Source organism: Thalassophryne amazonica, chromosome 9 (assembly GCF_902500255.1).
Source record: "Thalassophryne amazonica chromosome 9, fThaAma1.1, whole genome shotgun sequence".
Taxonomy (NCBI): domain Eukaryota; kingdom Metazoa; phylum Chordata; class Actinopteri; order Batrachoidiformes; family Batrachoididae; genus Thalassophryne; species Thalassophryne amazonica.
Genome location: NC_047111.1, coordinates 86,218,992 through 86,245,920, shown reverse-complemented (window position 1 = coordinate 86,245,920; position 26,929 = coordinate 86,218,992). Strand labels below are relative to the sequence as shown.

The 26,929-nt window shown below is 41.5% G+C and overlaps 1 protein-coding gene across 1 annotated transcript; it reads left to right on the top strand.

Annotated features, from left to right (window-relative positions):
* The first annotated feature begins 1,929 nt into the window (after window positions 1-1,929).
* Window positions 1,930-16,544, top strand: LOC117517978 (short transient receptor potential channel 2-like). Its single transcript, XM_034179096.1, has 13 exons — window positions 1,930-1,935; window positions 2,003-2,695; window positions 2,778-2,978; window positions 3,075-3,239; window positions 5,646-5,820; window positions 5,913-6,113; window positions 6,204-6,366; window positions 7,138-7,230; window positions 7,674-7,866; window positions 7,945-8,072; window positions 14,319-14,394; window positions 14,488-14,608; window positions 14,761-16,544. Exons 1-13 carry the CDS (start codon window positions 1,930-1,932, stop codon window positions 15,576-15,578), a joined length of 3,033 nt encoding a protein of 1,010 aa, XP_034034987.1. The 3' UTR covers window positions 15,579-16,544.
* Window positions 16,545-26,929: the final 10,385 nt, after the last annotated feature.

Sequence of the window (26,929 nt, the reverse complement as noted above, 5' to 3'; positions counted from 1 at the left end):
TTTTGCACATTTTGTGACAATATCTCAAACCAATAGATTAATGTATATTTCCTGCTGTTGAATCATGACATGCCGTGAGACTGGGTTGTGTAAAGACTTTGCAACTGTTAGAATGGCTAAAGCAGTGGATCACCCCCCCATAAGTCAATCAATCAATCAATCAATTTTTTTATATAGCGCCAAATCACAACAAACAGTTGCCCCAAGGCGCTTTATATTGTAAGGCAAGGCCATACAATAATTATGTAAAACCCCAACGGTCAAAACGACCCCCTGTGAGCAAGCACTTGGCTACAGTGGGAAGGAAAAACTCCCTTTTAACAGGAAGAAACCTCCAGCAGAACCAGGCTCAGGGAGGGGCAGTCTTCTGCTGGGACTGGTTGGGGCTGAGGGAGAGAACCAGGAAAAAGACATGCTGTGGAGGGGAGCAGAGATCGATCACTAATGATTAAATGCAGAGTGGTGCATAAAGAGCAAAAAGAGAAAGAAACAGTGCATCATGGGAACCCCCCAGCAGTCTACGTCTATAGCAGCATAACTAAGGGATGGTTTAGGGTCACCTGATCCAGCCCTAACTATAAGCTTTAGCAAAAAGGAAAGTTTTAAGCCTAATCTTAAAAGTAGAGAGGGTGTCTGTCTCCCTGATCTGAATTGGGAGCTGGTTCCACAGGAGAGGAGCCTGAAAGCTGAAGGCTCTGCCTCCCATTCTACTCTTACAAACCCTAGGAACTACAAGTAAGCCTGCAGTCTGAGAGCGAAGTGCTCTATTGGGGTGATATGGTACTACGAGGTCCCTAAGATAAGATGGGACCTGATTATTCAAAACCTTATAAGTAAGAAGAAGAATTTTAAATTCTATTCTAGAATTAACAGGAAGCCAATGAAGAGAGGCCAATATGGGTGAGATATGCTCTCTCCTTCTAGTCCCCGTCAGTACTCTAGCTGCAGCATTTTGAATTAACTGAAGGCTTTTTAGGGAACTTTTAGGACAACCTGATAATAATGAATTACAATAGTCCAGCCTAGAGGAAATAAATGCATGAATTAGTTTTTCAGCATCACTCTGAGACAAGACCTTTCTGATTTTAGAGATATTGCGTAAATGCAAAAAAGCAGTCCTACATATTTGTTTAATATGCGCTTTGAATGACATATCCTGATCAAAAATGACTCCAAGATTTCTCACAGTATTACTAGAGGTCAGGGTAATGCCATCCAGAGTAAGGATCTGGTTAGACACCATGTTTCTAAGATTTGTGGGGCCAAGTACAATAACTTCAGATTTATCTGAGTTTAAAAGCAGGAAATTAGAGGTCATCCATGTCTTTATGTCTGTAAGACAATCCTGCAGTTTAGTGTGGTCTGCTTCAGGTTTCTTCCTCAAAAATGCCAGAGGGAGTTTTTCTTTATCACTGTCACTTGTGTGCTTGCTCAGGGGGGTTGGTAAGGTTAGACTTTACCCATGTGAAGTGCCAAGAGGCAGCGCTCTTGTGATTTGGTGCTATATACATAAAATAAATTGAAATTCTAAGAGAGTACTGAGACCAGCTTTGTTGTATGGCAGAGGCGATGGCACTAACAAAAAGCCAGCAAGGCAGAAGGTGGACTTGAGGCTGGAAGATCTGAAAATGCTGTGATTTTCTTTAGGAATGATGAGGATGCACAGGATATCAGCAGGACAGCACAGTTAGGATTGTTTGAAACAAAGTGGTAGATCAGGACAAGGATGCTGAGGATAGAACTACCAGGCAAGAGGAGAAGAAGAAGGCCAAAGAGTTGATTTATGGTTAGGTGGATGGTGTGATAGTGGACAATATAATTGACATTTGCAATATCCAATACTACCAACCAAAAGAAGGTTTGCTTTAAAACTATGTGGTTACATTGGCAGTTTCATAACCCATCAATAATGATGACTAACATTTGACAATGCTTGTTTGCATGTAGATTATTGTGAATTATCTACAAAAGCTTACACTAACTGTCCTGTCCTGTCCAACAGCCAGACCAATGGCGCGAGATTATGAACAAGAAGCTGAAGTTCCCACCGGAGCTCATCAATGCCATTCAGGATGGGAAAATAGACCTGGTTTGCGGACTTCTGAAGACTGGCGATGGCATCATTCGCCAGCTGGATGAGTCCGAAGATCGCATGTGGAGGGAGACCCTTAACCTTTCCATCCGCCTGGGCAGTGAGGATGCTATGGATGCCCTCCTGCAGGGCGTCAAGTTTGACTTCCGGCAGATCCACGAGGCGTTGCTCGTTGCTGTAGATACCAACCAACCTCGTGTAGTGAAAAAACTGCTAGACCGATTGGACCAAGAGAAGGGGAATAAGATGGATGTGCGCTCCTTCTCTCAGGCCATCTTTGATCATTCAATTGACAACTCCCAATTTGCCCCCGGTGTGACCCCTTTGACCTTATCCTGCCAGAAGGACCTGTATGATATCGTCATCATGCTTACTAAAAGAGGCCACGTCATCCCATGGCCACACACGATATCCTGTGCATGTCTGGAGTGCCGTAACGGCAGGCAGTATGATCTGCTGAAGTTTTCCTTGTCCCGTATCAACACCTATCGTGGCATTGCAAGCCGCGCCTATCTGTCCATCACATCAGACGATGCCATGCTCAGTGCTTTCAGCCTGAGCAGAGAGCTCCGCACACTCTCTCAAAAAGAGCCAGAGTTCAAGGTGTGACGGTGTCCATAGCTTTTCCCACTTACAGTTCAGGTTGTGTTGTTTCTTAATTTGCTGTGGTGCTTCCCTTCTGCAGCCTCAGTACCTGAGCCTGGAGCAGCTCTGTCAGGAGTTTGCTGTGGAGTTGCTAGGGATGTGTCGGAACCAAAGTGAGGTGACCACTATTCTGAACTGCTGCGGAGATGAGATCCAGGATTCACTGGACCAACAGGCCTTTGAGGAGGGAATACCCAGCCTGTTACGACTGCGACTTGCTGTCAACTACAACCAGAAGCAGGTACCCACTGAAACACTGTCCACTTGTAAAGATATTCATATATACCTGACCCTAACCCTTTTGTTGTTGTTGTTGTTGTTGTTGTTTTTTGTGCAGTTTGTGGCCCATCCAATCTGCCAGCAGGTGTTGTCATCCATCTGGTGTGGGAACCTCGCGGGCTGGAGAGGCAGCAGGACAGCCTGGAAGCTGTTTGTCTCTGTAGGGATCTTCCTCACCATGCCTGTACTCTGCCTCATCTACTGGATAGCCCCAAAATCAAAGGTCCCAGCACCCACAAATTTCCACATCCAAAGACTATAGTGAAATGCTTGATTCAACATGATGCTTGAGCATCAACTGTAATCATTTAAATTCAAAACTATAGTAATAGAAAGCAGGCAGAAGAAGTCCTATATCGGCCCTGAAGCACATTGGTTATAGTGCTTATAGCTGGATTCTGCAGCATGAAGCAAATGAGTCTACAACTGTCGCTGGACAGGATGTCATTCTGCTTAAGGATACTTCCCCAGCCAAGTCTGGTTCCTATTTACAGCTGGGTGGGTTGAGGCGATGCAGATGAAGTGTCTTGTCCAAGGACACAGATGGGTAATGTGAGCAGTTTTATGTGGAGGTACTAAAACGTTTTGGGCTAAGTCAGTCTGAGACTCACTAGACCCGTGGTTCCAATTTTGCATCAGACTGACAAAATAATAATGCTATGAACTGATATGAGGTTCCTGACTATAGACTAAGCAAACCCCTAGACTAAAGTTGTGTCTGAACAAACCTTGTCCTTTGCGCATGCTTGATAGCCCAAAAACTCATTTTGTCTTTGTTGTGGTTTTGTTTTCGCATTCATCACTGCATATGCTGTGGATGTGAAAACTCGCCTTGCCTGCAATGAGTAGAACTCATGCCAAAAGGAAAAGAAACAAAAAGAAAAATGCCCAAACATACACCCTCCTTGAGGAAATGTGACTTGAAAGTGAAATGCTGCTGTTGAAATTAAACAGTGCGACAACAAAAAAGCAATCTAGAGGTTGGTTCTGTATTCTTGGGTTAAAATTTGAGTGTGTTAAAACTAAATACTAGTAGTTTTTTGTTTGTGGTATTTAGAGAATATTATAAGGAACAATTGACACTATAGGATGAAGTTCCAGAAGCAAAAATGAAAGTTTTAATCATGATTTTGCCATTTTTGCTCACTGGAAAATTGCGTGGCAATTTCAAAGATGGGATCAGGAATCATTCAGCAGCACGGTGACTTAGTGGTTAGCACTGTTGCCTCACAGCAAGAAGGTCATGGGTTCGATTCCCACCTGTGGCCTTTCTGTGTGGTTTTTGCATGTTCTTCCCGTGTTTATGTGGGTTTTCTCTGGGTGCTCCGGTTTCCTCCCACATTTAAAGACATGCAAGTTTGGTGAAATGTAAATTTAAAATTGTCCAGGTCATCCTTGCAAAAGAGGTCTCGATCTCAATGGGACTAACCTGGTTAAATAAAAGTTCAATTAAAAAATAAATATGGTACCTGGGTTGATATGACTAAAAGATTTGTTTTCAATCAAAATTGGCCAAAAAATATCACAGATTTCAGAGATTGGAAGAACCCTTACAATCTTGACAAACCCTTTCTTGACATAAGTATCGCCTCCTCTCTATGTCTTGAAGCACGACAGTCACTACCATCTTGGCATTAAACCAGGACTAACAGGCTTAAACCACCGCAAAAGGGTGGGCTCAATTTTGAATCTTTGGACTAGAGTTAGACAGATTTAACGTGTCCAGTCTGTTCCCATAGCACACCACCATTCTTTGTCTTTGTCTAAGGTTTGAATACCAAGTCTTATGGCCCGGTCACACAGCACACAGCCTTAGCTGAACGAAGGAAAAAAGTCTCAAAGTCACAAATCGTTGAGAAAAAGTGGACAAATTAGCCTGGACTTCTCCCATCACCGAAAAGCCTGCGAGTGCAGAGTGCATAAAAGATCAAAACGAAACCAAACCTAACAAAAGAAAAACAAAGTGAACGGTGACCTTGACGCATATAAACAAAATCAAAACGAAGTGCCAGTGTGAGATCATTTCTGCAGTGAGTCTGTGCTGTCCACAGCCACCTGCAGCTGCGTGGTCTTAATAATGTGTGTGCACACACACACATCACAGCCAGAGACGTTGAGAGGCTGGAGGTTGGAGGAAGTTGGACAACAATCAAACGGAACGCAGACAGTACAGGAACTACGCAAACGATGAGGAACCGTCAAGACAGAAAGCAAAACAGAATATGGACAAACTGAGGTTGTCTTCAGGATTCGTTCACATTTTTCAACAGTTTGAAAATTCTGACAAAGCGCCAGCTACAGAAACGAAGCTGGACGACAGTTAAACAATGTCAACGTAAGTCCAGATTTCTTGTTTCGTTTTGGCTTCGGTGTTCTTTGTTAGTGCTGTGTGACCCGGCCTTGAGTCTACCTCCTTTAGTATTGCTTCATCAAATTATACCCAGATCTACATCATAGTAGACTTGCTCCAAGAAATGCTGGTTCACCATTCACAGCTGTTTGAGTGACAAAACTAATGATACATTAGTGAGGTTACAAGAAGACAGATGTGCAACCCAACTGGAAGATGGATTGGAAGACGGTTCTGTGGTGTGATTATTGCTCTGTCCTGGTCTTATGTCTTCACTAGGCAGGAAAGCTGCTAAAAATCCCAGTGATAAAGTTCCTCCTCCACTCTGCTTCCTACCTGTGGTTCCTGATCACATTACTCGGAGAATCGATCACCATGGAGATGTATCGGGACAAATTTGCTTCCCGGCAGCAAAACATTCTGCACAGCTCCTTCCACATGGTGTGGGTGGTTGGTAAGTTCATGCTCCTATTGTTTGTGTAAAAAAAAAAAAATACACATGAAATGTGGTTTGAATCAGGTTTGAGCTTCTGTGATCTTGTGTAGGATTCTTCTGGTATGAATGTAAGGAGGTGTGGATTGAAGGGCTGAGAAGTTACTTTTTAGACTGGTGGAACTGCTTGGACATGATGGTGCTCAGCATGTACCTGGCCTCCTTTTCGCTACGTGTGCTAATCCTGCTTAAAGGTTACTTCCTGTGCCAGGCTCATAATGGGACGGAGGAGTGCCTCTATTTCACGCAGACTGGTGAGAAATGAAATTAATCATTGAAAACCTCTGTGGGATTTTTGCATGTTGTTTACTGGTCTGTTCTTATTGTGCGATTGTGTCCAATAGTGCGCAATGATTGGCATCAGGAGGACCCTCAGCTGATTGCAGAGGTGCTTTTTGCAGTTACAAGTATGTTGAGCTTCACACGGTTGGCGTACATCCTGCCAGCCCATGAGTCCCTGGGCACGCTACAGATCTCCATCGGGAAGATGATTGATGACATGATGAGGTGACAGTTGATTTGTACAAAGAAATTTGGTGTACATCGTACATGGATGAGTCAAGGCAAGTCTGTGAGCAGGCACTGGTGCTTCACTTCGCTGTATCCACAACACCATCGAACTGCATTGGGTCCTTAATGGTAACCACCTGGTCAAACAACCAGTCCACCCCCACCTCTCTAAAATAGCCATCTATCTGTTGCAGCCAGGTATAGTATCGACATCTCCATGGCCTTCTCCAGCCACTGCCATGTGGCCAAAATATCAAAGTTGATGATCCCTTATAATGCAAGTGATGGTCCTCATCTTAGTCTCCCTTAGTAAGCGCTCATTAACACAAAGTCTGTTCCCAAGGATCCTCCAAAGAGACCTAGTATCAAAGACATCCAGTCTTCATCTTAGGTCACTGGTTAGTGTCCAAGTGTCACAACCATACAGTAAGACAGGAAGCACCAAGACCCTAAATACTCGGACCTTTGTTCTCCTGCAAAGATATCGACATCTTTCAATCTACAAGTTCAACACTTTCACCACATACAGATACACTTCTGGTGGTCAAGTCCAGGAAGTTGTTACAAACATGGATCTTAGTCTTGATCCAGGGCAGTAGCAAACCCAGACACTCTGGTTCCTTTCACAGATTCTCAAGTCATGCAATCAGGTTATCCACTGATTCAGCCATTGCAATGACTTCAATGGCTGAGCCTCATGTCAAATATTCTTTTGTAGGAGGTACTGTAGATGTGATACAGCTGTGTGTTTCTTTTCTTTTTTTTTAGGTTCATGTTTATATTGATGATTATTGGGACAGCCTTCCTCTGTGGCATCAACAATGTCTATGTGCCTTATATCATCTCTCCACACCTGGGCAGGTAAATAAATAAATCACTCAAAGAAAGGGGTACATGACAGCTTAGAAATATGGCATCATATTTAGAGCTCGCTCAATGGTAGACAAAGGCACAAACCGGAAATGGCACAAAAAATCTGCCCACTGGTTGAAATCACGTTCGAGCAAAAATGGCACAAAAAATATCTTGTGAGATCACTCAATGGTAGACGAAGCCCCAAACCGGAAATGGCGCAAACTTCTTTCTTTACATTATTACAATATTGCCATAAAAAAAAAAGAATCATAACGACAGTTGTGACGTAGCCTATTATTACTTTGAGGTTCTGCAACAGTTATTCAATTTAAAATTATTGTTTGATATATACACAGATAGTAAAGAGCTTCACTCATTAATGTCATCGACATCAAACATATTAATAATAATAATAATAATAATAACAGAAGTTTACTATGTTCCTGCAGGTTCAACGAGACCTTCCACTTCCTGTTTTGGACCATGTTTGGCGTGGCCAATCAGGACTATGTGGATATGCCACAGTTTGTGTTGGCAGAGTTTGTGGGACGTATCCTGTATGGCATTTTCACACTTGTCATCGTGATCATCTTACTCAACATGCTTATTGCCATGATCACAAACTCCTTTCAGAAAATTGAGGTATAGGAAAAAAATTTAATTCATCACTTGCAGTTTCAAAACCAAAAACAAAGTGACTTCTTGAAACTTTTCCTTCAGGATGATGCAGATGTGGAGTGGAAATTTGCCCGCTCAAAACTCTACCTCAGTTATTTTCGAGAAGGTTTGACCATTCCTGTGCCCTTCAACATCATCCCCTCCCCCAAAGCTGTCTTTTACATTTTAAGGTAAGTTTTGTTAGTGTCTAGTAAGATTCAACCACCTTTATTGTGAATATAATATATATATATATATATATATATATATATATATATATATATATATATATATATATATATATATATATATATATATATATATATATATATACATATATATACGAGGTCTGTCCGTAAAGTATAGGTCCTTTTTATTTTTTTCAAAAACTATATGGATTTCATTCATATGTTTTTACGTCAGACATGCTTGAACCCTCGTGCGCATGCGTGAGTTTTTCCACGCCTGTCGGTGACGTCATTCGCCTGTGAGCACTCCTTGTGGGAGGAGTCGTCCAGCCCCTCGTCGGAATTCCTTTGTCTGAGAAGTTGCTGAGAGACTGGCGCTTTATTTGATCAAAATTTTTTCTAAACCTGTGAGACACATCGAAGTGGACACGGTTCGAAAAATTAAGCTGGTCTTCAGTGAAAATTTTAACAGCTGATGAGAGATTTTGAGGTGATTCTGTCGCTTTAAGGACTTTTCACGGTGCGAGACGTCGCGCAGCGCTCTCAGGCGGCGTCATCAGCCTGTTTCAAGCTTAAAACCTCCACATTTCAGGCTCTGTTGATCCAGGACGTCGTGAGAGAACAGAGAAGTTTCAGAAGAAGTCGGTTTCAGCATTTTATCCGGATATTCCACTGTTAAAGGAGATTTTTTTAATGAAAGACGTGCGGGCGGATTGCAGCGTCGGCTCGCAGCCACCGCGACGCTCCGCCACAGGAAAAACACCTCTGTTGGAAGCCTTGAGGACAAGTTGGAACATCTCCAGCTGATAAACAATTTCTCATATACTCACTCCACTGAAAGCCATCAAAAGCCAACTGGATTTTAACAAATGGTTATCAACACGGAGGTGTTTTTCCTGTGCCGCCGCGCCGCGTCGGCTGCGTCCCGACGCGCGGACCCGTCCGCACGTCTTTCATTAAAAAAATCTCCTTTAACAGTGGAATATCCGGATAAAATGCTGAAACCGACTTCTTCTGAAACTTCTCTGTTCTCTCACGACGTCCTGGATTAATAGAGCCTGAAATGTGGAGGTTTTAAGCTTGAAACAGGCTGATGACGCTGCCTGAGAGCGCTGAGCGACGTCTCGCACCGTGAAAAGTCCTTAAAGCGACAGAATCACCTCAAAATCTCTCATCAGCTGTTAAAATTTTCACTGAAAACCAGCTTAATTTTTCGAACCATGTCCACTTCGATGTGTCTCACAGGTTTAGAAAAAAATTTGATCAAACAAAGCGCCAGTCTCTCAGCAACTTCTCAGACAAAGGAATTCCGACGAGGGGCTGGACGACTCCTCCCACAAGGAGTGCTCACAGGCGAATGACGTCACCGACAGGCATGGAAAAACTCACGCATGCGCACGAGGGTGCAAGCATGTCTGATGTAAAAACATATGAATGAAATCCATATAGTTTTTGAAAAAAATAAAAAGGACCTATACTTTACGGACAGCCCTCGTATATATATATATATATATATATATATATATATATATATATATATATATATATATATTATAGTGTGTGTGTGTGTGTACACTACTGTGCAAATGTTTCAGGCACATTTAATGCATCATAAAAGCCTGAAAAATTATGAAAGCCAGGCAAATATTCATAAATAAATGAAATGTATGATGAATTTCAACTTTGATGACAATCGATTTGACAGTTGGGTTCTGTTTACATGTGAATTTTCGGTATATAAGTTGCAGGGCCTCAAAAACTATTTTAAGAAAAATGTGACTTAAAGTATGAGTAATTGTGTGCAATCATATTGATATTGCATGATCAGTTTCAACTGAGTTTGTCTGGTATTCTACTGGCCAATACACTTGCAAATAAATTATTATTATTATTATTAAGCAATTAAAAAACATATAGCTCATATATTCACTTTTGTTGGAACTGATTTTGTGTTGACATGCCATTCAAAGATGGAGCGGGGGAAGGGGCAACAAACGCAACTTTTATAACTCTGGGTGCCTAAAACGTTTGCACAGTACTCTGTGTGTGTGTGTGTGTGTGTGTGTGTGTGTGTGTGTGTGTGTGTGTGTGTGTGTGTGTCTAGTGTGTGTGTATGTGTATATATATATATATATATATATATATATATATATATGTATGTTCTGGGGCCGCCGTGGCTTGCTGATGCCGGACGGCCTCCACCCTACTGGGGAAGGCGCCGCCATCTTGTCTGCGAACATAGATAGAGCTCTCCAGGGAGGGTAACATTAGGAATCTACAGCAGGCCACGGAGCAGGTGATTAGAGACCCTGCAAGGCTTATGACAAATGTGGGTGTGGAATCCATTAGCTTAGCGGGGAATTTAGTGCAGAATATCCACTATGGTGTTAGTGCAGTTATTTGCCAGGGAGGGAATTTCAACAAGTTGAGACTGTGGCCTGCTTCCGTAGTCGTGTCCATAAAAATCATAGAGGGATATGCTTTCCAAACTTAATGCCAATACTATATTGGATGATGTTGAAATTGAGGATGGCCCAGTGGTTGTTCCAGCAATAGCAAAGATTTCGTGTCTGCTACCTACAATGCACATGGAATGTCTTAAACCTAAACCTACTTCTAGGCATCTTATATATGCTACTCTAGAACCACCCCTAAACCCAAACAGTTCAACTATCAACCCCACTGAGGTCCTTAGACTGGCTCTCATTAACATAAGATCACTGTCCTCAAAATCATTGTTTATCAATGATCTAATTATTGATCATCACTTAGATATGATTGGGCAATGTGAAACCTGGCTTAAACCTACAGCTGTCCTCCCCTTAAATGAGGCCTGCCCACCAGCATATACATTTAGTCACGTCCCTTGTGATGCGAAGCAAGGCGGGGGTGTTGCTCTTATTTATAAATCTAGGTTTAGCTTATTAGCTGTTGGGGGTTACAAATATCACTCGTTTGAGCATCTGATTCTCCGCTCTGCTCAGGATATTACACATTGCCAAGGTCAGAAGAATAAAAATCAGTCGTATTACTTTGTCACTGTATATAGGCCTCCTGGCCCATATTCTGAATTCTTAGATGAATTTGGTGCGTTCATCTCTAACTTGGCAACTAGTGTAGATAATATTCTGATCATTGGTGACTTTTACATTCATATAAATAAGCCTTCTGATCCCCTCTGCAAATCATTTATGGAAATTGTGGATGCATTAGGATTTCGGCAATGCATTCGGGATTCGACGCACATTAGTGGAAATACCCTGGATCTGGTTCTCGCACGTGGTATTGCTGTCACGAATATTGACATCATGCCTCTTACATCAGTGGTGTCTGATCACTCACTTATTAAGTTTAAAGTTTTGCTGCTGTGTTTAGTGGAACAACAATCTTATATATCATTACGGTGATGTATCAACTCCTCAACTAAGACTGAACTCGAAGCTAGACTGCCTGATGTCTTAGCTTCACATTTGACAAATACTCAGTCAGTAGACAGACTTGTGGATAGTTTAAACTCAGTGCTCAAAACTACACTCGACATGATTGCACTACCTATGTTAAAACCACACTCCCCCAAATCACAGTCACCTTGGTTCAATGATTATCTGTGAGACCTCAAGCATAAAGCAAGAGGTCTACAATGGAAATGGCATTGTTCAAAATTAGAAGTATTTCACCTTGCGTGGCGTGATGCTATCTTAGACTATAAGCATGCATTATTGGCTACAAAGCGGACTTACTACTCTGATTTGATCAACAAAAACAAGCATAACTCAAAGTTCTTGTTCGACACAGTGGCAACACTTTTGCATGGACAACCACCTGTAGTTCGCTCTCCTTTTACAGCACAAGATTTCCTGGATTACTTTGGGAAGAAAATAGAAGACATCAGGTTAAACATATCTCGGCATGCCTTAATCCAGCCACTACACCCTGCTATTGATGTGGGCGCCACTACTGAGGTATTACCTAGATTTACAAAATTTGACAGTATCTCACTAGGCATGCTGACAAAACTCGTAATGTCAACAAAAAGCACAACCCGTTTATTTGATCCTATACCAACAAAACTGTTTAAGGACCTGTGGCCCACTCTTGGGCCTAGTGTATTGACAAACTATCGGCCGAAATCAAATCTATAATTTTTCTCTAAAATTCTGGAAAAAGTGGTGTCACGGCAGCTCATAGACTATCTTACTGAGACTAATCTCTTTGAGCCACTGCAGTCTGCTTTTAGAAAATATCATTCCACAGAGACGGCTCTCACTAAAGTGGTGAATGACCTTCTGCTTACAATGGATTCGGACACCACTACAGTTCTGTTGCTGTTAGATCTCAGTGCTGCATTTGATACAGTGGATCATCATATTCTACTTGATAGGCTGGAAAATCACTTTGGGATTACTGGGAGTGCCCTTGCATGGTTGACGTCATACTTGACCAGTCGTTCTCACTGTGTTTTGTAAAGTAACACTACCTCTAACCTTAGTGACATGAAATTTGGGGTTCCACAGGGGTCTGTCTTAGGCCCCCTGCTTTTCTCCCTTTATATAGCACCCCTTGGGCACATATTGCGGCGTTTTGGGATTACCTTTCACTGCTATGCAGATGAAACTCAGTTATACATGCCGATAACTGCTGGTAATTTCGTTCACATAAAATCCTTAGAAGATTGCCTTGCAGCAGTGAGAAGTTGGATGTCTGGAAACTTCCTACTTTTAAACTCTGATAAGACTGAAATGATGGTTCTTGGTCCAGGGAGACATCGGCATCAATTTGACCAGTTAACGCTCAGCCTCGGCTCATGTGTCATACATCACACTGACAAAGTGAGGAACCTTGGGATAATTTTTGATCCTTCGTTGTCCTTTGGCCTCCACATTAGAAATATTACTAGGACTGCTTTCTTCCACCTGTGAAATATAGCGAAGATTCGTCCCATCCTGTCTATGTCTGATGCTGAGACCCTGATCCATACATTTATCTCTTCTAGATTGGACTACTGCAATGTTCTATTTTCTGGTTTACCGCAGTCTAGCGTTAGGGGTCTCCAATTGGTTCAAAATGCTGCAGCCAGACTTTTGACACGAAGCAGAAAGTTCGACCACATTACACCCATTTTAGCATCCCTTCACTGGCTTCCTGTCCCATTGAGATCAGATTTTAAGGTTCTGCTACTAACCTATAAAATTATTCATGGACTGGCACCTCCCTACCTAGCTGACCTAATTAAACCTTACGTACTGGCCCGGGCTTTACATTCTCAGGGTGCAGGACTACTTTGTGTCCCTAAGGTGAATAAGAAGTCTGCGGGTCACAGAGCTTTCTCTTATCGTGCCCCTGTTCTGTGGAATGATCTCCCTGCATCAATAAAACAGTCAGATTCTGTGGAGAGTTTCAAGTCCAGACTTAAGACGCACTTATTTTCCTTTCATATGGCTAGCATACTGGTACAGTTTTGTTTTACGCTTTTTACTCTTTTAATTCATTTATTAGTAATTGGAGCTGGCCGCGGCCTCAGCTTTACCTAAATTCTGGGTCTTTTAGTGAAGTTTATGGCTAGTGGCCGGCGATCACCTTAGTATTTCTTCTGTTTTTCTTGTTGTTTAATGCTGGCAAATTATACAGTATTTTTTTGTCTTTCTGATGCCTGATTCTGTTTTTTCTTTCTGTTTAAGGTGCAGCTCCATCCAGAGATGGGAGTTGTATTTGTGTTGGCGATCCTCCTGTCCTATGCGCCAATAGCATTTCTTATATATTTGTCCGTGAATTGTTCTGTGAATTATTCTGTAATTTATGTTTGTAGCATGGCCCAAGCAGAGGGTCACCCCTTTGAGTCTGGTCTGCTTGAGGTTTCTTTCTCAAAGGGAGTTTTTCCTTACCACTGTTGCTGTGGGGGTTGATAAGGTTAGACCTTACCTGTGTGAAGCGCTTTGAGGCAACTCTGTTGTGATTTGGTGCTATATAAATGAAAATAAATTGAAATTGAATTGAAATATATATATATACACACACACACACACACACACACACATATATATATATATATATATATATATACAGTTCTGAATTATAAACCCTTTTTTTGGGTTGATCTTATGAAACATTCTAATATTTTGAGATACATTTTCCATCTACTTCCAAATCTTTTTTTTTCCAAGTCTATATGGACGGGTCTAATCTAATGTGTGGATGTTACACTCGCTGACTGCCCACTCTTGTATTAATTCATTTTCAATTATGTTCTAGGGGAATCTTCAGGACAATCTGCTGCTGCTGCTGCAATTCTAATTCTGAGGAAAAATATCCTCCATTACCTTCTATGGTATGTTTTTACTATTAACTGCAAACAATTGGTGAGAAAACATGTGCATTTTGTGTAAGATGTTAAATATATTTTTCTTGCTCTGGTAATAAGTCTATGGAGAAGACAGCGAGCAGTGACGGCCAGTTGCCCTACCGACAGCAGGTGATCAGGGCTCTGGTGCAGCGATACATCGAATCAGCTCGTCGAGAGTTTGAGGAGACTAAGAGGAAAGGTAAACATGACATTGTCTTAGTGGCTCACTGACACAGCCTGCGACCTTTTACTGCACTGTGCCAGAGCCCAATCTGATACGATATATCGGTTGGCCAATAATATCAGTTGATATGAGTCTTTCTGTCTCTGGCGGGGTTCTTCTTTCCTCAGACATTGGTAATCGGATTACTGAGCTGAGCAAAGCAGTTGGCAGAATGCACAGTGACATGAAACTGGTCCAGCAGCTTCTGGTGGGTGAAGGCTACACAGTGGGAGATGAATCCACCAAAGATGGTTCTTCATTACTGGGGAAATACATCATCGGTGCCAAGAACAATTTCCGAGGATTTAACAGCAGACAAGATGTGAAAAATACATCTCGTAAAGTGACAGTGCATCATGTAGAGCAAGAGGTAGAGGATGAAAAGCTTGACCCTGTTCGAATGCAGAAGTCTGACATGAAATGGAAAGAGGCGCTCAAGTCCAGGTCAGAGGGAACAAAGCAGGTAGATGTGGTGAAAATGGAGGAAGGTAGAGTAATAGTAGAGCGACGGCAAAAAGAAACAGAGAAAAAAGAAAAGGCAGAAATTGAAATAATTGGAAAGAGTGAGTGTGAGGTGGAAGAAGAGAGGCCAGGAGAAACCACACGAGATGAGGCAGAAGAGATAAAGGACATAGAGATAACACCTGAACGTGTCCCAGAGGAAAAGGCAAATGCAACACGTCTGGTGAAGTTCAAACCCACAGAGTTTAAAGAAAGAAAAGCAGAGCCAAGATGGATGAAGGGTGCAAAGAATGAGAAAAATGCAACAGAGAACCCGAGTGTGCAGGAGAATGCTGATAAAAATGTAGATGATATTTCCTCCCCAATAAGCAGCAGCAGTTCTGAAGACACAGGATTTGGTTCCCAGGAAGCCGAGAATTCAACTGATTTGACACCAGTAACCCCACAACCAGGGCAGTGTCATATGTCTGTTGAGAGGATTTAACTTAGTGCTGGAGAATTAGTCACTTCTTTGTAAAGGCTGACATATTCAACATGCATAGTTTCAACAAGGGGGTGCCCACTTTTGACAGGTGGGTATGGACTGGTTGTCTGCCTGAGTGGTTGCCGTCTACGACCCAAGGCAGAGCCGTAGTGTGGTACCAGCATGTACTGTCAGACCTGACCTGATAGTGTCAACAGACAGTCACAGTTGGGGTTTTTGTGCGACCTCTACAGGCAGACCATGGTCTAGAGGGTGATCTTACAACCAAACAGGGCAGAGGATAGAAATAAAAGTCTGTAGATAAACGACGATAGGTTAAAGCATTTTGTTATTAGAAGGAAGCAATCGAAACTTCAACACCACCATCCAGGGCTGGTGTGGTTCCAAGTAGTCATGTTGTTTGGGATGCAAATACGCATAACTTGGCATGTTCCTTTCACTACAAAAGGGCTTGAAAATTTAATGCTAGCTGCAGATAGTGTCTCTGTGTATCGTTCAACTATACAGCGATAATTCTGCTCCATATATTTTAGAGGCGAAAGGCTAAAATGTTAAGTGCTGAGAATGTGTTGCCCAGTTACAATATTTTCACCAATCCTCTTATCTTATATTAAACTTAACCAACAGGATAAACTGTCACAAACGTCCGCTTACTCCTTTAGCATCAAAGAGCATCAATGGCAGGATATGTGTTCCACAAAATAGTGCAGTAGTTTGTCTTAAAGACATGACCATGTTAAATAAAGATGTTGAATTTTGGAATGTTACATTTGTGTCATACTCCAAATATTAAGGCCTTCATTAACTTGTCCTTTGGATCATTTTTTAAAGTTTACTGTTCAGTAGCAAAGAAGCACAACAGGTCTCTCTGGTTTCCATTTTCATGAAGTTCAGATGTGTTGCAAAAAAATCTGCTTTGTGTTAAAGTATACATTATGTCCTTCAGTAATTAAACTATTAAATACTTCTGTTCTGTCATTGTTTAGTCATAACATGACATTAAGTCTCTAATTTGGTAAGTGGTCCCTGCCTACACCTGGAGCTGCAGCTTATTGTTCTCGTGAGATTGTCCACATAAACAGATCGCTCCATTACTTCATAACAACGTCAGTGTATGTCGTAATCGCTTCTCTACAATGAAAACAAAACAGATTATCATGTTGTGTTTGCAGGGGTGGAAGTAACTAATTACAACTACTCAAGGTATTATAATAATAATAATGACTTTATTCCAGACTCATGAGTACATAGATGCATGATATGTACAAAGGTCCATAAGTGGGCAGTTATAGACTTAAAGAGTGAAGTTTGTATCTAACATCCGTAACTAGTGGGTCTAGATCCTGAATCTATATTTTAAGCTGGTGTCAAGAATAGCACATATGATGGGATTCACAGACCTGTCTAAATGCTGCATGAACCGATATACCAAATTCCCAATCATAGCCTGACAACACTGTATGTCAAAGACTGTGCAGAGTGGACTTGGACTCTCATATGTGGAGAATCCAATGATTAATTTAAAAATGTTATGATAGGATACACAATTTGTTTATAGACGATTTCTTGTAGTTCCACCAAAGTTGAGTTGTGTACATAGGCGAGCAGTATGAACGAAACAAGGTTAATTTAACATCAAGTGTTATGGTTGGAACAACTAGGAGACAAGATTTGACCCCAAGATGCAGGTAAGATAAGACCACATACACACACAAGCACACCATGGGACAGACACACGCGCATGACAGCCAGACGATGCACACACACGCGCACGACAGCCAAGCGATACACTCACACACGTACCCACAGACAACGGGGGGACAGGACAGGTGACCAGAGACATAAAAGGATACAGGACAGGAATCACATTTAAAAAAACACCAAAAACAACTTAATGGAACTGAACCCCAACATCAAGATTACACAGATGAAATTTGCATAGGATCATATTCCCATGAGCATATAAGGTACTTCAGTTAAGTTGTTTTTTCAGATACTTGGTACTTTTATGAGTACGAGGTCTATTAGAAAACTAACCGGCAGTTTTATAAAAAAAAAAAAACGATATGGATTTGAATCATGTGCGATTACACCAGACATGCTTGAACCCTCATGCGCATGCGTGAGTTTTTTCACGCATGTCAGTGACATCATTCGCCTGTGGGCAGGCTTTGAGTGAGCACTGGTCCAGCCCTCTCAGCTGAAATCCTTTGTCTGAGACGCTGCTGGAGACAGCGCACGTTGCTTTATCAAAATTTTTTCAGGACCTGTGAGGGATATCCGTGTGGACACTATTCGAGAAATTCTGCTGGTTTTCGGTGAAAAGTTTAGCGGCTGATGAGAGATTGTGGAGTTTCTTTCGCTTTAAGGACAGCTCACAAAGCGGATCGGCGCGGCGCGGTCGGAGGTGGCGTCCGTCTGGCTATTTCGAGCTGAAAACATCCTAATTTAAGGCTCTGTTCACCCAGGACGTCGTCAGAGAACAGAGAAGTTTCAGAAGAAGTCGGCATGAGGAGTTTATGCAGACATTCCACTGTTAAAGGAGATTTTGTAATGAAAGAACGTGCGGGCAAATTCGCCGAGTCGGTTCCGTGACGACGACGCAAATCCGTCTGCGCCGCGACAGGAAAAACACCTCCGTGTTGAAAACCATTTGTAAAATTCAGGCGGCTTTTGATGGCTTTCAACAAGTGAGTATCTGAGAAATTGTTTAACAGGTGGGCATGTTCCAACTTGTCCGTTAAGGTTTCCAATGGAGGTGTTTTTCCTGTCCCGACCCCCCCTGGTCGGGTCCGGCCCGACATGCGAATCTGCCCGCACGTTCTTTCATTACAAAATCTCCTTTAACAGTGGAATGTCCGCATAAACTCCTCATGCCGACCTCTTCTGAAAGTTCTCTGTTCTCTGACGACTTACTGGGTGAACAGAGCCTGAAATGTGGAAGTTTTCAGCTTGAAACAGCGAGACGATGACGCCTCGGAGCGCAGATCGCCGTCAGGCGCCGTGGGCCGTCCTTAAAGCGACACTTACACACCAAAATCTCTCATCAGCCGTTAAAATTTTCACCGAAAACCAGCTGAATTTATTGAATGGTGTCCACTCAGTTGTGCCTTACAGTTTTTGAAAAAATTTTTATCAAACAAAGCAGCAGTCTCTGAGCCATTCCTAAACAATGAAAAAAAGGACGAGAGGGTGGGCGACTCCTCACTCAAAGACTGCCCACAGGCGAATGACGTAACCGACAGGCGTGAAAAAAATCTCTCATGCCCACGAGGGTTCAAGCATGTCTGATGTAATCACACATGATTCAAATCCATATGGTTTTTGAAAAAAATAATAAGGTCGGATACTTTTCTAACAGACCTCGTATATTTAAGTACAAATTAAGTAGGTAATCCACTGTACAACTTTTAAAATCATAATTCATTACTGAGTATGCTGTTGTCACAGACTGAATGCCCCCCCCTAAATATTGGTCTGCCCTGCCTTCACTGCGCATGCGTCATTTTGGAGCTCAGCCGTTCTAAGACAGTCTCTTCACCCAAAGTGATCAAATGGATTAATGGGATTATTAACCATCAGATGACAAGGTAAAACCACTTAAATTATTCTAAAGTTAGTTTTAAGCAGAAACGAGGCGATACTCTGTAACGCTTTGAAATGACCGACATGCAGTGAATGCATGAGCTAGCAGCTCGTGTAGTCTCGGCACTCTGATCGCTTCCTTTGTCTTTTATGATGAAATAATGCTTAATTTACAGTAATGTTCAGAATAATAGTAGTGCTATGTGACTAAAAAGATTAATCCAGGTTTTGAGTATATTTCTTATTGTTACATGGGAAACAAGGTACCAGTAGATTCAGTAGATTCTCACAAATCCAACAAGACCAAGCATTCATGATATGCACACTCTTAAGGCTATGAAATTGGGCTATTAGTAAAAAAAAAAGTAGAAAAGGGGGTGTTCACAATAATAGCATCTGCTGTTGACGCTACACACTCAAAACTATTATGTTCAAACTGCTTTTTTTTAGCAATCCTGTGAATCACTACACTAGTATTTAGTTGTATAATCACAGTTTTTCATGATTTCTTCACATCTGCGAGGCATTAATTTTGTTGGTTTGGAACCAAGATTTTGCTAGTTTACTAGTGTGCTTGGGGTCATTGTCTTGTTGAAACACCCATTTCAAGGGCATGTCCTCTTCAGCATAAGGCAACATGACCTCTTCAAGTATTGTGACATATCCAAACTGATCCATGATACCTGGTATGTGATATAGGCCCAACATCATAGTAGGAGAAACATGCCCATATCATGATGTTTGCACCACCATGCTTCACTGTCTTCACTGTGAACTGTGGCTTGAATTCAGAGTTTGGGGGTCATCTCACAAACTGTCTGCGGCCCTTGGACACAAAAAGAACAATTTTACTCTCATCAGTCCACAAAATTTTCCTACATTTCTCTTTAGGCCAGTTGATGTGTTCTTCAGCAAATTGTAACCTCTTCTGCACGTCTTTTATTTAACAGAGGGACTTTGTGGGGGATTCTTGCAAATAAATTAGCTTCACATAGGCATCTTCTAACTGTCACAGCACTTACAGGTAACTCCAGACTGTCTTTGATCATCCTGGAGCTGATCAGTGGGTGAGCCTTTGCCATTCTGGTTATTCTTCTATCCATTTTGATGGTTGTTTTCCATTTTCTTCCACGCGTTTCTGGTTTTTTTTGTCCATTTTAAAGCATTGGAGATCATTGTAGATGAACAGCCTATAATTTTTTGCACCTGCGTATAAGTTTTCCCCTCTCCAATCAACTTTTTAATCAAACTACACTGTTCTTCTGAACAATGTCTTGAACGTCCCATTTTCCTCAGGCTCAGAACGTCCCATTTTCCTCAGGCTTTCAAAGCTGGCTGTTGTATGGCTGGGGGGCCTGGCTGCCTTTTTGTTTCTGTCTTTTGTTTTTCCTTCCAGGTGGCTTGCATTTGGGACTGAGTGGCTGTGTTGCTGAGGTTATCAGGACCTCACCCTGATCACCTGCGGCTCGTCAGGACTCACAGCTGTGGTGCATCTATATGGATTGGAACATGGTGGCATTTAAGACTGGAGTATACAGTGTGTATTTGCCAGAGACTCGACCTTGTGACCAGACGGGTGAGATTGTCGTCTCGGGAGCCATCTCATCATCAGTGGATGCAGAGAACGTCCAGGGTTTGATGCACGGTCTGTGAAAGAGGAGGGGGTGAGGTCTCACGCTCGTCAGCACACTTCCTGAGGTACGTTAGATTTTGTGACTAACGTTTATACAGTCAGTAAATGTGGTGTCCCTCACACCTTATTATATTGAGCTGTACGTTAGTCATGTATCGGCTTCCACTGCAGTGGAGTTTTGTGAACTGGATGTTCCATGCCTGCAGGTTGGGAAGCTGATTAGTAATTAAGCCAGGAAGTGTTTGCTGTTTATGTACACCTTTGAGTGGTCTCTCTGTATGTAGAGTGTGGACTCACATAATGGTTCCTTCTTTCACAGACTCGGTTTGTTGCGGCCACCTGGGGGGTGTCGGCAGGGGTCCTTGGGTCCGAACGGCTTCTGGCTCCTGACCGTTAGCGCTGCTGGGAGCGCACCGTATCACCACCACGCCACAACGCACACTTTTGTTGTTTTGTATCACATCACTGTTATGTATTAAATTCAGTTAGCCTTTGTACCGTGCTCTGCTTATTTCATACTGGGTCCTTCAAACGCTGGTCGGTTCTCCGAGCTGCGTCCGACACATAACACTGGCTTCATCCTTAAATAGGGGATACCTGATTCACACCTGTTTGTTCCACAAAACTGACGAACTCACTGACTGAATGCCACACTACTATTATTGTGAACACCCCCTTTTCTACTTTTTTTTACTAATAGCCCAATTTCATAGCCTTAAGAGTGTGTATATCATGAATGCTTGGTCTTGTTGGATTTATGAGAATCTACTGGTACCTTGTTTCCCATGTAACAATAAGAAATATACTCAAAACCTGGATTAATCTTTTTAGTCACATAGCACTACTATTATTCTGAACACTACTGTATGTGTAAATAATTGTTGTACAAAAGCTTCAGATATCTGTCGCTGAAATAGATGATGACTGGAGTGAACTGCTGCTAATGATGCATGCGCAGTGAAGGCAGGGCAGACCAATTTTTAGGGAGGACTGTTCGGTCGGTGACACAGATTCCTCATCTTGAGAAAGCTGTTTCTTCTGAAAAAAGACTGATATTGAGGCAATGCATTCCAGTAATGTTATTATAATATGAAATATTTGAGCAATTTTAGCAAATTAATGTGTCTGAAAATACTGGTAAATTCAATTAATGGAAGTAATTTTAGATTTTATCCTGAAAAGTTACACACCTGAATATATTTTGAATTAATTTGTGGGAATTATAATGAATAACATGCTTCATAGTGCAGCACATAACACAATATTTATGAAGGAATCCTTCACATGGTGATGCAAGCCATTTGAATTTTCAGTAGGCAGCCAGGTAGGGGTCAATGAAGAAATATGCAGGGGTCGAAATTAAAAGATGCTCCAATCATATTGAAAACTATACCAAATTACTCGTATTTGTCTGATCACAAAGATTCCAAAAAAATACTGTTTGGACTATCTATGACTGAATGTTATGTATAGTTAGGGGGTAAAAACAGCAAGAACGGTGACAAAGGTCAATTTCAGTTTGTACAGGGGTCCAAAATTACAGTTGTTCCAGTTATAGTACAACCACAATTCCAATGAAGTTCAGACATTGTGTAAAATGTAAATAAAAACAGAATACAATGATTTGCAAATCCTCTTCAGCCTATATTCAATTGAATACACCACAAAGACAAGATATTTAATGTTCAAACTGGTAAACTTTATTGTTTTGTGCAAATATTTGCTCATTTTGAAATGGATGCCTGCAACATGTTTCAAAAAAGTTGAGATGGGGCAACAAAAGACTGGGAAAGTTGATGAATGCTCAAAGAACATCTGTTTGGAAACAGGTGAGTGTCATAATTGGGTATAAAAGGAGCATCCCCAAAAGGCTCAGCTGTTCACAAGCGAAGATGGGGCGAGGATCACCACTTTGTGAACAACTGCGTGGAAAAAATAGTCCAACAGTTTAAGAACAATGTTTCTCAATGTTCAAATGCAAGGAATTTAGGGATTCCATCATCTATAGTCCATAATATAATCAGAAGATTCAGAGAATCTGGAGAATTTTCTACACATAAGCGGCAAGGTTGAAAACCAACATTGAATCTCTGTCACCTTCGATCCCTCAGACGGCGCTGCATTAAAAACCAACATCATTGTGTAAAGGATCTTACCGCGTGGGCTCAGGAACACTACAGAAAACCATTGTCAGTTAACACAGTTCATCGCTACATCTACAAGTGCAAGTTAAAACTCTACCATGTAAAGCGAAAGCCATACATCAACAACATCCAGAAACGCCGCCGCCTTCTCTGGGCCCGAGCTCATTTGAAATGGACAGATGCAAAGTGGAAAATTGTGCTGTGGTCTGATGAGTCCACATTTCAAATTGTTTTTGGAAATCATGGGCATCGTGTCCTCTGGACAAAAGAGGAAAAAGACCATCCAGAGTGTTACCAGCACAAAGTTCAAAAGCCAGCATCTGTGATGGTATGGGGGTGTGTTAGTGCCCATGGCATGGGCAACTTACACATCTGTGATGGCACCATCAATGCTGAAAGGTACATCCAGGTTTTGGAGCAACACATGCTGCCATCCAAGCAGCGTCTTTTTCAGGGACGTGACATCCCTGCTTATTTCAGCAAAACAATGTCAAGCCACATTCTGCACATCTTACAATAGTGTTGCTTTGTAGTGAAAATGTGTGGCGCATTATGAAGCGCAAAATACGACAACGGAGACCCCGGACTATTGAACAACTGAAGTCGTAGATCAAGCAAGAATGGGAAAGAATTCCACCTACAAAGCTTCAACAATTCATGTCCTCAGTTCCCAAACGCTTATTGAGTGTTGTTACAAGGAAAGGTGATGTAACACAGTGGTAAACATACCACTGTCCCAACTTTTTTGAAACGTGTTGCAGACATCCATTTCAAAATGAGCAAATATTTGTACAAAAACAATAAAGTTTATCAGTTTGAACATTAAATATCTTGTCTTTGTGGTGTATTCAATTAAATATAGGTTGAAGAGGATTTGCAAATCATTGTATTGTTTTTATTTACATTTTACGCAATGTCCCAACTTCATTGGAATTGGGTTGTAAAAAGTGATGCAAATTATTGGTTAATAGGGTTTAAAAAAGGAATAGTTTACATCATGTGTCATGCAGCGTTGCCACGTTATGAGGTAACATGTCATGTAATAGAATCCAATGGACGTCAATATTGTTTGACCTTTACTTTGGAGACCAAACATTCAACAGTCAAAACTATTCCTTTTATTAATCCTATTAGTTCAACCAACAATTTGCACCACTTTTTACCAAAATTGGAGCAACTTTAACTTTTGATCCCTGTGTAATTCCTCAATTGACCCCTTCCTGTCTAATAGTTACTTTCAGCTATACGTGAACAACTTTTTAGCTGTGCTGGTTTATGAGTCACATCCAAACAAAGCTGCAATGACGACCCCATTGCAAGAAGAAAGGGACAAAATAACACCTGAAATGCTTCACTGCTCAGAATACATGAGCTGCTTTTCACATATTCACAAAGCTGAACACACACACAGACACACCCCTTCAACCACTTATCTAAGTTTGGGTCACATGGGACTGGAACCTATCCCAGCAGTCATAGTGCATGAGGCGGGGTACACTGTGGACAGGACGCCAGTCTGTCACAGGGCCACATATAGACAAACACACAGACATGTAAAGTTTTCAGTTCACCTAACCTGCATGTCTTTGGATGTGGGAGGAAGCAGGAGCACCCATAAACACAGAGAGAACATGCAAACTCCACACAGAAAGGCCACAGGTGGGAATCGATCCCAGGACCTTCTCGCAAAGCTTAACATAATACAAATGAGATCAAAAGTTTTACAAAAAGTCTGAAATCACTTTGCTCCAAAACACATGACTGAGCAACCTGTAACAGTCCAGTTTACAAAAACACTGATGAAAAGAAGATTCGCTCATCCAGGTGTGCTCAGAGAACACAAACTACCTCATAGTAAAAAGGTTTTGCAGTCCAGAATTGATAGAAATATAAAATTTGATTTTCCCTGCCAAAGGGTCAATAGGATATCCAGTCTTTGGCAGATGTTCCCTCCTTCAGTAACATCTGGTTCTTACTTTGTCAGAAATTTTGCTGACAAGAAACCGGTAACAAGACAAATGTCACCAAAAACGCACACGCAGGATTTGTCCATCTTGGATTCACTTTCCTTTTTGAATCTCGACTTCTGGGCTTCCAGGTCTGACAGCCTGGCTTCTTCCTGTTTCATTGCTTTGCTGCACTCTGTCATGCGGGGGCTCGCTCGGTATGTGCAAGGGATGCAGTGAAGGACACTCCAACTGTCAACTGGTGCAGAGAAAGGCACTGTGATGATGTCAGCAAGCTGCTTCCTCGAACAAAATAAATCAAGAGATGGTGAAAAATACTCCGAAACAGATTATGTCTGTATAAATGCAATATGTTTTTTGTATATTTTGTAAAAGGAAGCGAGAAATCAACACTTCTCAATCTAAAAATGCTGTTTTTGAAACCGCATAACATCTCTGAAGTGATTTACATCTTCTGGATGTTAGCGCGCACGCCCTGAGAACATGCATCACATAAGTGGTTCAAGTCACAAGTAATCTCAAAACCTCATGCATGCGTGCGTGCACACACACACACTTCCTCCTGTAGATGGAATAAGAAGGAAAAAAATATTCCATATGGCATTCCCCACAGGTAAATTAGTTCTTTGTTAAAATGGGCTGCAATTTTGCAACATGTTACAATAAACTAATATTTATCATGGTTGGGTTTCAGTAGAAATAAAATTTTGTCAGTTTTGTGAAATTTGAAAGGCTGTAGAGCTTTTAAGAGAAGTGTGTGTGTGTGTGTGTGGGGGGGGGGTCCTACAAGTAATAAGGTATTAAGTGGAGTTGGGATCTCATCTTATCCAGGATCGGGTCACGGTGTGGGGTTGGGATGGGATGATTTGTTATAATAGTCAACTGCAACTAGTTAGTACCAGACCAGTTAACTAGTCACATAATTTCCAAGGACAGGTACCAGTCAACTAATTATTTTCATTAGTTGACTGGTTCCCAGACCTAGTAATAAGTGCATGTCTTACTAACACATAGAGCAGGTAGCTCAGTCAGATAAGGAGTTGGGCTACCAATATGTAGACCTGGGTTCAATTCCAGTCACCCTATATCCTTGGATAAGACACTCCACCTGTAATGTCTCCTGCTGTAAATGGACATTGGAGTTGGAAGTAACCTATGTGGAACCAAATCTGTGGACAAACACCAGCACCAGTGGAGCTCAGGGCTTATATACGACTTATGTCTTAATAACATGCATCTCCCACACCACATTCCTGACTCTACTTAAAAGAAAGAAAATTCCTATAATTTCAGACCTCAGCATGAATAAAACTTTTAATTTTGTACATTTATAAAATACAGACAGCATGAAGTTCATTAATGGCATGTAATGAATATTCATAAAGTAAACCCATTAGCCTATATGTTGCATGCATACAGTTAAGAGCACCGCGTTCATAGAGCGCAAACCTCCACCAACACTTGTTTCCAATTCCACAAATTTTTTACCTTGGAAAAAATTTTCAAGGTCAAAGTCCTGTTACAAGTGGCTTTTCATAAGCTAAATTAGATTTGATCAAAAGTCAGGAGAATGTACATATGTAGTTCATGCAAATGAAATGAAGTATTTTGTGGTGTTATCAGGGTCCCCCCCCCAACCTTTTCAGTTTCTGAATTCTTTTTCAAATCATTTTCACAGAACATGAACATTGGTTATCTTTGCTATGCACAATTTGTCATTCCTTTTTGACACTTGGTTTCCGATTGATAACTGGAAGACAAACACGCATAAAATTGGAATCTCCATCCAATTTTGCTGGTGTAAGTAAATCCATAACTGAAAAATCAGACTGACTGAGGTACTTTTGATTGAGATATCATGTAAAATGTACACCAAATGGGCTTTTTAATAAAATCCACAATCTGCATCAGATCTGGATCAAACTTTGTCAGGCGATAGTGAGTGCCAGTCTGCACCTCACTTTCAAATATGAGTGTGGTTGATGTTTAAGATATAATGTAAAAAAATACATTAAATGGGGT

Bases quoted from the DNA above. Each gene is read 5' to 3' on its own strand.
- LOC117517978 (XM_034179096.1), top strand. The intron at 7,231-7,673 runs GTAAATAAATAA...ATGTTCCTGCAG, and splicing joins ATCTCTCCACACCTGGGCAG to GTTCAACGAGACCTTCCACT. The intron at 14,609-14,760 runs GTAAACATGACA...TTCTTTCCTCAG, and splicing joins TGAGGAGACTAAGAGGAAAG to ACATTGGTAATCGGATTACT.